At 47.1% G+C, this 12,573-nt stretch overlaps 4 protein-coding genes across 4 annotated transcripts; 2 read left to right on the plus strand and 2 right to left on the minus strand.

Moving 5' to 3' along the window:
• Positions 1-646: 646 nt before the first annotated feature.
• Positions 647-2,582, minus strand: BO83DRAFT_317001 (general amidase GmdA; the record flags this gene model as incomplete). The annotated part of the gene is made up of 5 exons (XM_025527688.1): positions 647-801; positions 851-1,262; positions 1,315-1,362; positions 1,415-2,248; positions 2,313-2,582. 5 exons carry the CDS (start codon positions 2,580-2,582, stop codon positions 647-649), a joined length of 1,719 nt encoding a protein of 572 aa, XP_025386148.1.
• Positions 2,583-4,211: 1,629 nt separating this feature from the next.
• Positions 4,212-7,546, plus strand: BO83DRAFT_400458 (pyruvate decarboxylase; the record flags this gene model as incomplete). Its single annotated transcript, XM_025533398.1, has 11 exons — positions 4,212-4,233; positions 4,282-4,386; positions 4,433-4,468; positions 4,530-4,612; positions 4,669-4,845; positions 4,912-4,981; positions 5,033-5,286; positions 5,342-5,570; positions 5,617-5,790; positions 5,837-7,182; positions 7,238-7,546. The coding sequence occupies 11 exons, from the start codon at positions 4,212-4,214 to the stop codon at positions 7,544-7,546; spliced, it is 2,805 nt and encodes a 934-aa protein (XP_025386149.1).
• Positions 7,547-8,499: 953 nt separating this feature from the next.
• On the plus strand, positions 8,500-10,435 carry BO83DRAFT_380001 (alpha-keto acid decarboxylase family protein). The gene has a single exon (XM_025531640.1). It carries the CDS (start codon positions 8,512-8,514, stop codon positions 10,228-10,230), a length of 1,719 nt encoding a protein of 572 aa, XP_025386150.1. The 5' UTR covers positions 8,500-8,511; the 3' UTR covers positions 10,231-10,435.
• Positions 10,436-11,156: 721 nt separating this feature from the next.
• BO83DRAFT_448846 (5'-methylthioadenosine/S-adenosylhomocysteine nucleosidase family protein) lies at positions 11,157-12,457 on the minus strand (the record flags this gene model as incomplete). Its single annotated transcript, XM_025536706.1, has 2 exons — positions 11,157-12,180; positions 12,444-12,457. The coding sequence occupies 2 exons, from the start codon at positions 12,455-12,457 to the stop codon at positions 11,157-11,159; spliced, it is 1,038 nt and encodes a 345-aa protein (XP_025386151.1).
• Between the last annotated feature and the right edge of the window lie 116 nt (positions 12,458-12,573).

Raw genomic sequence — 12,573 nt, forward strand, 5'->3', positions numbered from 1 at the left:
TGACACACGGCAATTGTCATCACAACGTGAGCTTACTATACAAGGACCCACCTACTAGCTCTCTAGGCACCCTCATTTCTATCTGCAGCAGCTAGGTCCCAATACTTAGAATACAACCCTTCATCATCTTGCCCTGGACTCTGACTGCCCTCACCATTAACGCGCTACTCAGATTTTCTAGAGCTGTACTTCTCAATAGCATAGACTGCGCTGATATTCAACTCGTGCTGGCCCGCGGTACAAATGAAGATTATCCTGGTACAACTACTCCACGGCAGAATTGGTTGCCGTGAACACCACTTTGAGCACGAACTACGAAGACATTATCTACCACGCCGTTAGGAGAACGGGGTTGGATAACTATTTAGTTTGCCGGGCTGCAGTAGCCAGCCAGGTGAGTGAATTTGCAGTACTCTCATTCCTTCGAGAACTGTCCTGATTCCCTACTCCGAAAGTCGTGTTTCTCTGGGAGCTTTTCAGGTGAAGGCTATATGAACTGGTTTGGATATAACTATGAACAAAGGTGTTTTGTATATCTCGCTATCAGTGAATCCCGTATGTATTCTCATCAACGGCAAAAGCGTGCTTTTTGTATATGGTGTACATGGTATATAAGCTGGACCCATTTAAGCAGTTGAATTACGGACTATCGATGTGTTGACAGACTTTCCAGTTCTTGTTGCGTATAAAGTTTGACTTGCTGGGAAAGGTATTCAGCAATAGTGACAATCTTCTCTTCTTCCAACCGCCTGCCGAATAATTGAAGTCCGATGGGTGCTCCGTGATAGATTTCCGGATCGTCTAATAATGTCAGGATCCCCTTCACATGGGTGTAAAAACGCCTACTTACATTCTTCGAAGATCTTCCGATCCAACTCACTCAGAAATTCTGACCGTTCGGTCATGGACGAAAGATGCTTGTCAGCACAACATATAGGAAATACCAAGCTCGTATAGTCCAGAGTGTTGATAAATGAAGTATATCCGGTATGACGGTATTTTCCCGGGATAACAGCTGCATGAGGCGCGGTTGGGCAGATGACAGCATCAACTGGCCTTCCATTTTTGGTCAACTTGGCCGTGCTGTTCCAATAGTCCATATACTTCTTTTGGTATTCTCGCTTCTGCACGTTCAGTTCCGCTACCTCCCTGGCGTTGAAGTGTTTGACTGGTTCAACGGAGCACTGAGGAATCTGTTCCTCTCCTGACAAGGCAATGTGACTCAGAAGGTCTTCACCACCGTCCATATCGTAGGTTTCGCTCTGCGGAGAATCAGCACACTGCTCTAACTATGCATCCCAGATTTCGACATACCGCGATTTCTTGGCCTTCCCGACACAAATCAGGGTCCCATTCAATGACCTAATACGCGTGTTAGATCAGTGCACCAAAAAGGTTCTTCATCTCTGATTACCTGGTGGCCCGAGTTATTCAGAATGCGTTCCATGAGTTCCATAGCCACCTTCACCGGCGGCTGAGGTTCGACACGTCCATCATGCCGCATGATACCAAAGGTGAGTTGAGAAGATGTACTATCCTTCTTTGTAATCAAGTTCTTCGTTTGATCCTCAACATCATCTCTCCATGGTAATGGTAAAGAGAGAGGATCATACTGCCATGGCTCCTGGGAGAGGATGGCTTTGAAAAGTAACTTCAACCCCCCAATACTTGTCGCCAACGGGCCAATGACCGACAAAATGGTGCTTTGGCCGTCAATGGAGTTCGCTGCGCCTTCATACGGAATTCTTCCTGCAGATGGGCGCAGCCCAAAAATCCCGTTGAAAGAAGCAGGAATCCGAACACTACCACCAATATCGGTTCCGAATCCGGCCGGTGAACCGCGGAGAGCAATTAAGGCCCCTTCTCCACCAGAACTTCCACCACTCGATAGATTGCGATTCTTGGGGTTCCATGTATAACCGATAATTTGGTTTGTGGTCTCTCCCGACATGAGCGTGACGGGAACACTGGTTTTACAGAACAACACAGCTCCGAGATTGCGAAGTTCCCGTACTAGTTCACTCTCTGCCACCCTATGGCGAGGATCATTCTTTTTGCCTTGATATGTGCCGATCCAGCCCACGTAGCCCATGGTTGTGTCGACGCCTTTGACATGGAATTGGTCCTTCAGACTTACTGGAAGTCCATGCAACGGGCCTTTGGGTGTCCCTGTTGCTGCCAGATGCTCGTCGAGCTCCTTAGCAACACGAATGGCATCTTCGAAGAATACCTCATGTAGACAATTGACCTATAATGAAGTCAACAGACCCGATGCATCTCAAAGCCATAAAATCGACGGCTGGATAACATACAAGTTGATGAGCAATAGCAGCTCTATGACAGAAAGCTTCCGTCACTTCGACAGCACTCCAACTTCCTGAGGTGGTTTGACTTGTGATCGCAATAGCATCGGATTCGGTAATCTCTAATTCACGAGGAGTCAAGTACCCCTGGATAAATTCACCCGTGACATCAACTGGTAGGGTGTCATACTGAATTCTCCATTTCTGGGGAATTGCGTTCAAAATAGCCTGGCGTTTAGCCTGGGCTGCCTTCTTCCAGGATGGCATTCCGGAATGCATCATTTCTTCTAAGGTAGCTATTCTGTATGAGATGAGCGGTTGATGGATATACCAGCGCAACACTATTGATTGACTCATCCACAGCGGCACAGTCCATGCATGTCGGAGTAACTAATCGGCCCGATACTGCTTAGTCATTCTTGTGTATACAAACACAACTGCCCTAGTATTAGCATAGGGGAAGAAGCGATTCATGCGCGATTCATGCAGAGAGCATTAATTAAGAAAGAACATACAGTTCCAGACTGCTGTCTGCTTAACAGGGTTACAATGAAAATTTCCGAATTTCGCTCTCAGCATACTGACTGACCCCGTCCGTCTTGAAAAAGGAGCACCTTGAAACTGAGATCCCAGCCAAAAGCGTAGCTCACATAGTCTAGCGTATCTGCAGGGCTCAGAAGTGGCATATGAGAAGTGATTCACCATTTTGCAGAAGATTTCTTCTTCCCATAACCTCCGACTGGGTGCAAAGATCTATTTTGACATAACAAAGAAGAGCCGCGGAAGTGATTCATCACCCCTTGCAGACCGATGATCAGCAATGCCAATACATCGCGAACTTTACTACACCAAAACTTTTGGTCCATGCACATAGTAATATGATCGGGATAGATAGCATGGAAGCACATGAAAGGCAATTCTGTGCTCATCAGACGTTAGTATTGATCACGCCTCATACAAATGGATCCTATAATCACTTCAAGGACTAACGGGTGGCGTCATTGGCAAAGCAAGGGATGTGTGGCAATCATTATCGAGAGGTGAAGATTGGCAATCAGGATATAAGCAGACTATGCAGATCAGCGACGAGTTATAACCTGGGTGCCATGGACAGTAGCTTTCCAAGTTCTAAGCATACCCAGATGAATGCAATAACCTTGGTAGTCGAATTTTCTGCTTCGTGCATTTGGGTTTGCTTTTGGATCAGATCTCTCGGGCTCCCTTTCAATTACGTTTACGTTTATGAATAATGTCCAGGTTAAGATATGAAAGATATCATCTCAGTCGGCAAGGCTTTCAGGAGAATATCTAAGCCTTTAGGGAATCAGGATCCGCACTGTGTAACCAGAACCGATAACGTAAGTTTCTCTGCTCTCCTAGCAGTTTGCGTTGTATGCCGTGTAATCATTAAGCCAATACAAATTCCATCTGCTACAACCAGTCACTACATGAGGAATGCTGCAGTTGCCGGGATTTATCTTGTACACTTGGCCCAAATTACTGATGGCTTGCCCTTTTTATATACCTAGACTGGAGCATATTATTTGTAATCCTTAGTCATAGGACCCTTGGCATAGTCTGATCTCAAGACACGCGCTCTGCAGCAGAAGCGAGCGAAACAATGTAACAGGATAGAGTAAAGGTGTAGTCTATTCATGGAATTTAGATAAGGAGTAAGGGGAGCGATGCTCCTGTCCGAAAGAGGATGCCACACTGGTGGTATATCTAACTTGAAATCGATATATAACATGCCTGGCTAAGATATGGCCTGATGTTATAAATACTGACAACGCCGAAAGTCCCAGAGAATCGGAATTCAGAATATTGGCTGGAAGCCCATAAGAGGCTATGAGGATGTTGCTAGCAACGCCACAGGGTTGGGAGATTCCGGTCTCCCAAAGGGCATATATGTCCAAGTCACATGGTGGACGTAAGTGGGAAGCTACCGTTGAGGGGATATTCGGCTAAACCGGTCTAGGACTTGAGCTTGCCACAATTGATGTCCCCAAGTACCGTGTGGATGAGATATTGGTCAAAATATTGTTTTCAGGTGTTTGTCATACCGATTTTCACGCGTGGAAAGGTCTGTAGTCTCTTTGGTTCTGCAATACATTGCTGACAAGCTATAGGACACTGGCCTGTGAAGCCAAAGGATAACCTCGTTGGTAAGTTAATCGAATGGTTTCATCTGATCCACATTGTATGTGTAGCTTACCTTATCCAAAGGCGGCCACGAGGGGGTTGGCATAGTCGTGGCTCTTGGCAAGGATGTCATGGACATCTCCATCGGTGACAAAGTCGGCATACAGGTGTGAATGCCACAAAGATATTTAAACAGTAGGTGTAGGCTCACAAATTGCTACAGTGGGTGAATAGAACCTGCGAAGTCTGTGGCTTCTGCTCTCGTGGTTCCCAACCACTATGTCCACATATCCAGCTTTCTGGATATACCGTCGACGGAACTTTCCAGCAGTATTGTGTGTGCAAAGCAGAGAACGCAGTCCGCATACCATCTGGCATGCCCCTCGACCAAGCTGCTCCAGTACGTACCAGTACAGAGATGCTTCCTTTACCATCTTGCTGTTGACGATCTAACTTGGTTACGAAGATATTGTGCGCTGGTCTCACGGTGTACAAAGCACTCAAAGAGTGCAAGCTCGAGCAAGGAGAGTTAGTCGGTATGAATGTCTTTGTTTGGGATAATAATCGCTTATACTAACTCCTCCTAGCAATTGCTGGAGCAGGTGGGGGTCTTGGTACATTAGCATGCCAGTTTGCAAAAGCATGCGGGTACCGCGTTCTGGCAATTTCAGCAGGAGAATCCAAGAGGAAAATGTGCGTCGAGAAATTGGGTGCCGACTACTTTGTCGATTACAGATCTTCATCAGACTTAATCGAAGAGATCAAAGAAGTTACTGAAGGGGGGCCAAACGCAGTAATCGTCGTCAGCTCAACGACAAAGCCATTTGACGACGCTATTCACGTTCGTATTTCTATTAAAGCCTTCTATTACAAGACCTAATCCAGAACAAATACAGTACGTCAAGCCAATGGGAACCATTGTTGCCGTCGGCTTGCCACCAGGCTGCATGAACGCAGACATATTTACGATCGTCCTTCGAAATATCACTATAAAAGGGAGTTACGTGGGTAATCGCCACGAGACAGAAGCAGCACTGGAAATTGCCTGCCGTTCAGGAATTATTCCGCCTTACAGTGTTCTTGATGTACACGAGCTGCCGAAGGTGTATGAGCGTATGGAGACTGGTATGAAATCCGTTCGTTCAGGAGAGAATATGCTAACCCTATACAGGAGAAATGGAAGGACGGGCCGTTCTTCGAATCGCAGACGATAAAGTACAATCTACTCCTATCAGACTAACTGCACAATTGGAGCCGCGTTTCTGTCCTGAACAGTTCAATGTGGGCACCAGACTAGCCTACCGATTGGAAGAGCTGGGAGTCACAGACTACTTTGCAGTACCTGGTATGCCAAAGGGGGCTAAGTCAGAGGCGCATGCTAATGTCAATAGGCGACTTCAACTTGGACTTACTTAACGAGTTACTAAAAAATGGATCCATACGCATGATCGGATGCTGTACAAAGTTGAACGCCGGATATGCTGCAGATGGCTACGCTCGAACTTCGCCCGGTAAAGTCGCAGTCGTATTCGTAACGTTCATGGTTGGTGGTCTTTCTTTAATCAACGCCATTGCTGGTGCATACTCAGAAGGCCTGAGAGTAGTGGTCATATCCGGCTGTCCGCCGCAAAAAGCGTTCGAAGACAAGCAACTGGTCCATCATACACTAGGCACAGATGACAAAGACCAAGCTTTGCGAATGTTCGACCAAGTCACGGCACTATCTGTACGTCTCTCAAGCTCGCAAAATCCTGCGGAGGCTCTCGGTAGTGCGATCATTAACTGTTTGAACGCATCACGTCCGGTGTACGTCGAGATACCTACAGATGTTGCCCAGGCGCCTTGCACACCCCCTGGACCACTGCCCATCAACGATTCTGAACTATTCGAGATGGACCACGCCCTCAATGCCGTTAACGCGGCTACAAATTGCTGGAACGGGGCGAAACAGCCTATTTTACTGATTGGGGCCTATGTGCGCCAAACTGTTCTCCCTCACGTTTTGGTCTCCCTCATCGATAAACTCGGCTGCCCGGTTCTGGTCCAACCAGACGCCAAGACTCTTGTCCCTGAAGACCATCCTCAGTTTCTGGGAACTTTTTGGTCCAGTGCAAGCGAGCACAGTATTGAGAAAGTCTTCATGGATTCTGATTTATGGGTTATGGTTGGGTGTCGTTGGACTGACTACCACACCTTGGGCTGTCTCGATATTCGAGAAGAATCGCATCGTATCCTCGACCTCCAGGACAGATCCGTCACTATTCCAAGCGATGAGAGTTACACAGATATACCGCTCAATGAGTTGATAAAACTTATCGCCCAGTCTAATATCCAACACAAAGGTACTGTGCAACCTAACGGGATAATCCCAACTGTCAAAGTCAAACGAGCAACTATAGATACCTCAAAACTCTCGCTGTCCACCATCCTCGGTGGTATTCAGGAGGTGATAGGACCCCAAAATACCGTCATCGCTGATACTGGTGATAGCTGGTTCAATGGGCAAATGATCAAGCTGCCCTGGGGAGCCGGTTATCAGATGCAGATGGTGTATGGTTCAATCGGGTGGAGCCTTCCGGCCACTCTTGGTTATCAACTCGGCCGGCCAAATCAACGAGTCATATTGATGATCGGAGACGGTAGCTTGCGCATGACGTTCCAGGAATTGAGCACCATGATCAGCCTTAGGCTCAATCCCATCATCTTCGTTTCTAATAATCTGGGATACGCAATAGAGGTGAGTTCAGGTGAAAATAATTCATAACAAAAAATAGTTGTCTTACTATTTCTAGACCGCAATTCATGATGGACCATACAACTATTACTCGAACTGGAGTTATACCTCATTGGCGAATAGCCTCTGCAGCACTTTTCATGCCATCTACGATAACCCATACGTCGACCACAAACTCACGGAAACTTGTTCAGACCCTCCGATGTTTTCAGCGCAGATTAAAACCACTACGGACTTACGGATAGCCCTGAAACGTGCTGAGCATGAACCCAAGAAGCTTGCCTTCTTGGAGTGCTGCATCGATCCCAGCGACATCAGCTCCTCACTTCAACGCTTTGGCTTGGCTGTTGGCACGAGGGGCAAATAGGACGAAGAATGCGACACTAAGGGCAGTCCAAAATTTCTATCCATTTTTTATAACATTCTGAGAGTAAGGAATATGCTTGCATGTCTTCCGGCTAGTTTTTGCTGTTGGGCATATCAGATTTAAGATTGACAATGATTCGACAATCATTACAGGATTATCTAGGATAGATGGCGCAAGCTGCAGAGCTATACATAGCAGATATATGTACTCAGCTAGCGATATGAAAGACCGTAAAATAACAGTATACTTTTATGTATAGAATTACAATTGAGCTAGTCTTATTGTGAGGGATAATTCAATCTAATCAATTTCCTACATAGGACCACCCAAGGAGGGACCACATGCCACGTGATGATGAGCAGCTAATGGCATCACGTGGCTTTATTGTGGGTGCTGTTTCTTATCTGATCAATGACATTGATAAGGATCTCCGCGTGGAACTTCTGTTTTGGGCTAACATGACTTCATATTCCTGGGCATCAATTCTCATTACTTAATCCGTCTCCAGTTATTTGGAATGGTATTGTTGTTGTATATGTCCGTAAATATTGCAATTGTTTTTGGGTTAGTATTTCACACTCCCGGACGAATAGACTGTTGCGTTTGGTCCAGTCAGACTAGTTAATCCGATCGAGATATATAGTTATCTAGGACTAGTGATAGGATTCTAAGGAAAATTGGAACGGACTTACCAGTAGTGACAGGCACTCAAAGCTACTTGAAACACCATACTTTCACACTAGAACTCCCGCTCGATACCCAATCTGCTAATTATAGTCACACAATATCCAAAGAGGAGTGAATCGAGCGGTTATTGGCGGGCAGCGGCGCTCCCACCGGACCGGGTATCGGAGAGTCGGCGAGTCGGAGAAAAGGGTCACGGGGCGGGGTAACCTTGATAAGTTGATAAGAACCGCGGTTCCTGACGGAGCTCTTTGCTCTTCTCCATCTGCCACCATTTCAACATGCCTTCCATCAAAGTCGCTGAATATCTCTTCCGTCGGCTCAAAGACCTGGGCGTAGCTTCTGTCCACGGTGTGCCCGGCGATTTCAACCTCACTCTGCTTGACTATGTGGAGCCGGTCGGTTTGCGATGGGTCGGTAACGCGAACGAGCTGAACGCCGCCTACGCCGCCGACGGGTACGCCAGAATCAAAGGCATTGGCGCCGTGATCACCACTTTCGGTGTCGGGGAGCTGTCTGCTGTCAATGCGATTGCAGGAGCCTACACAGAACGGGCGCCCGTCGTGCACATTGTCGGAACACCAGCTCGGGACTTGCAGGAGGGACGCAAATTGGTTCACCATACTTTCAACGATGGCGAATATGGGCGCTTCGCTAAGATCTATGAACACTTGACTATCGCCCAGGCCAGCTTGCGGGATCCACGCACCGCTCCAGCACAAATCGATGAAGTACTACGACAGTGTCTCCTTCATAGCCGACCGGTCTATATTGAGGTGCCAATGGATATGGTGCACCAGTATGTGTCAGATGAAAGACTCGCGCTCACCGTCAGCACACCCGAGCCTGTTCCCTCACAAATCCAAGATGATGTCGTAGCGCGAATTCTGGAGCGCATCTATGGAGCAAAGCGACCAATTATTCTCGTCGATGGAGAAATCAGACCGATAGGAATTGTGGACGAGGTGCAGAAAATTATCAACGCTACAAACTTCCCAACCTGGACCACCAATTTCGGAAAAGGGTTGGTGGATGATACCCGGCCAAACTTCCATGGAATCTACCGCGGTAACTACGACCCGACCGAAGTGCAAGACTTCTACAAAGGAGCGGACTTGGTGTTGTGTTTTGGACCACACTTCAGCTCCACCAATTCCTACTTCTACCAGATTATCCCCAAGCCTGACGTTGCGATATTGTTCACCGATAATGAAGTCAAGTTTGGCACGGAGATTGTTCGGGACATTCCCGCCAAGCTCACCACATCCCGTCTGATTCAGAATATCGACCTCAACCGAATCCATCTCTATGACCCTTATCCTAACCTGCCCCGTGATAAACTCGTCTCATTTTCCGAAGTGGAGGGAGATAAACCGATCTCCCAGGATAAACTGTGGCGAGTGTTTGCGAACTTCCTTCGTCCAGGCGACATCCTACTGGGAGAAACAGGCACGGCAGGATATGGTGTCCGTGAGATGGCGTTTCCCAAGCACACTCGCCTTTTCGCACCTGTGACCTGGCTGTCCATCGGGTACATGCTACCAGGAGCACAAGGTGCCGCACTAGCGCAGGAGGAGCTGATGGCATCAAACAACTACCACGGCATCAAAGACGCACGCACAGTCCTTCTCATCGGCGACGGTAGCTTCCAGATGACCGCACAGGAACTGTCCACTATCATTCGACTGAAGCTGAATGTCGTAGTCTTCCTCATCAACAACGACGGATACACTATCGAGCGGTGCATCCACGGTCGGAAGCAGGGATATAACGATGTGTCACGATGGAGGTACCTACAGGCTCCCAGCTTCTTCGGAGCGAGCGAAGACACATATACAGCTTCAGTCACAACCTGGAAGGAGTTACAGGATGTTCTTTCGAACGATGTTGTTAGCAATGGAAAAGAGTTGCGGATGGTAGAGATAATGCTAGATCGGGAGGATGCTCCTATCGGACCTTTGTCGATTCTTATCGATCAGCAAAGACAGACCGGTGCATAGGTAGAGTGATACACGAAGAGTAATACATGGACATGAAATTAAACACTGTTGGAAGTGACAATTGAAAAGGACTGTATCTAATCTCATTGCTGTGTCGCTACACGCACACACACACACACACACACACACACAATTCATTAATGCCCGGCGGCTCAGCCGAAGGGGCAATTATTGCTGATCTATTAATACCGGTTCTAATGTGCATCTGCGGTATCTTTTTTGAGTTTATATATAGATTCTTTCAGTATATGTCCTCTCAGCTGTCACTATTGTAGAATTCCCTGTAGTTAGTATATTAATTAGTAGACTAGCTTGAAGGTATTTCTCTAAAGTATTTAAGATCCTATTCTCGGCAGTTGAAGTATATCTACTATCTGTGGTATAAGATAGTTAGTATAGGTAAATTAAGAGAGAAATATTATCAATTATCATATTAATTAATATAATTAAGCGGCGTCGAGCCGGCCTGTAGTAATTATAAATTATATTATAATTTGTACTGTCTTTAAATTTAGTATTTATAACAAATTATCAAAAGATAATTTCCCGCCTAGACAGAGAAAGAAATTGCCCCAGTAAGTACAGGTATATTTTATGAGAGAACACGACTAGGTTTCCGGTGATTCAGCTGAACATGGTCTGCTCATGTAATTCCAGTATTTGCCCCGTATGTAGGATATCCAAGCATAAAGAGGAACTCCTTGGCAAATGCAGCGGCCGTGGCTGCTTATCTTCAGCTTTCTACTTGCCTGGGTTCCTTGAGGTTAGAAATCGTTATTCATCTGAGAACTGCTAAACTTTAAATGTAGTTATCATAAAAGTTCAGTTATTGGTACATACCCATTTTAGGAAGCAATGCACCATCAAGTTCTCATCAACAGCAGGCGTCGTATCCCACCCCGCCAATCAAAATTATCGCTAGAAGATTAAATTGGAGCAGATCTTCTCAACGCGTCTCGTTGAGGATAAAAGTCCAACAGCGCCTTCGTAGCAGATGCTGCAGTTGCAGCGGCAAAATTCTGCCATTCCTTGTTTTTATGGCTGTCTGCATAATCGCAAACAGCTTTAACGACGACACAGGGCGTCTCCCACAGTCCGGCGCCCTCCATCTCGAAGGCAATGATACTATGGGCTCTGGCAATCCTGTCTCGCTTCTCCGCCGACTTCATGACCGTGTCCGCCGATCCGATCGTGCCGACGAATAAAGACGGAGCTTGAGCTTTTTCCGTCTCGCCTCGCTTTTCTAATTCTTGCTTTGTCTGGATGCGTTCTCGTGATTTGACATTTTTAAAGTCGCATCCTACCTCCTTACACGACAGGCTCTTAAAAAATCGCCGCTTGTGTCGGTAGCTGGAGTCGAAGACTATATCCTGCGAGGCCCCGGGGTAGTCGTATCTTATGCCCCCGGGCTTACGAGCGGTCATCTGTTGGAGTTTTAACAGGTAGCCTGCGGTGAGCTCCTCAGCCCTCTCCCGCGCGCGGATTGTTTCCAACATCGAAAGAAGATGCCGAATATTTGGCGGTGCTCGGCCAAACCTGTCTTCTACTGTATCCTTCGTCTCAAAGCCCTCAGGATACTGTCGGCCAAGATCATACTGCACGATATGCCTACTAACAACCACATCCCCTAGGAGAATCTCCTTGCCGGCACCTGGGAAAGGAACACCTCCGCATATCCCGGTAAGAAGGACTAGGGAAAGACTTGAATAGCTTGAGCGAAGGTGAGCAGATGCAATAGCCGCGCTGACTTTCCCCATGTCGGAAAGCTTGAGGAGGACGACATTAAACTTTCCAATGCGCCCATTGGTGTAAATGTTCGCATCTCCCCAGGTCCTCCCGTAGTCCTCGTCCCAAATCTCGTCAAAAAGAGCGCAAACGGCATCGAATTCCAGCGTCAACGCACATACAATGGCGATCTCGAAATCATCTCGACTAGTGGGGCGATGCTGGCTTGTGGCAGGTAGTTTCACAAGCCTGACGTTTGAAGTGGATGTCGGGGAAGAGAAAGACAACTTCTTCGAAATAGGAAGGTCTGATACAGAATCCTGGCGCTTGCGCTTAAAGTTTTGGGGGTTCACATTGACCTCAAGGTTTCGGACAATCTGGTCGTAGATAGTCTTCCTGAGGCATTCGTTGAGAGGCAAGTCGGCGGCTTTATTTTGGAATACTTCGACGACAACCAATACACATTTGGCCGAATTGGTGATCATAACGTCGTCCTGGCCATCCTTCCGGCCGGTGGCTATGGAGTCGCACAGGCAGCACTTGCAGCAAATATGATGAAACATACCTTTCCAGCCATCCAATTTGCTTTGCTGGTGGGTATCGGAGGTGGATTTCCAA

The sequence above is a fragment of the Aspergillus eucalypticola genome, assembly GCF_003184535.1.
Source record: "Aspergillus eucalypticola CBS 122712 chromosome Unknown BO83scaffold_19, whole genome shotgun sequence".
Taxonomy (NCBI): Eukaryota; Fungi; Ascomycota; class Eurotiomycetes; order Eurotiales; family Aspergillaceae; genus Aspergillus; species Aspergillus eucalypticola.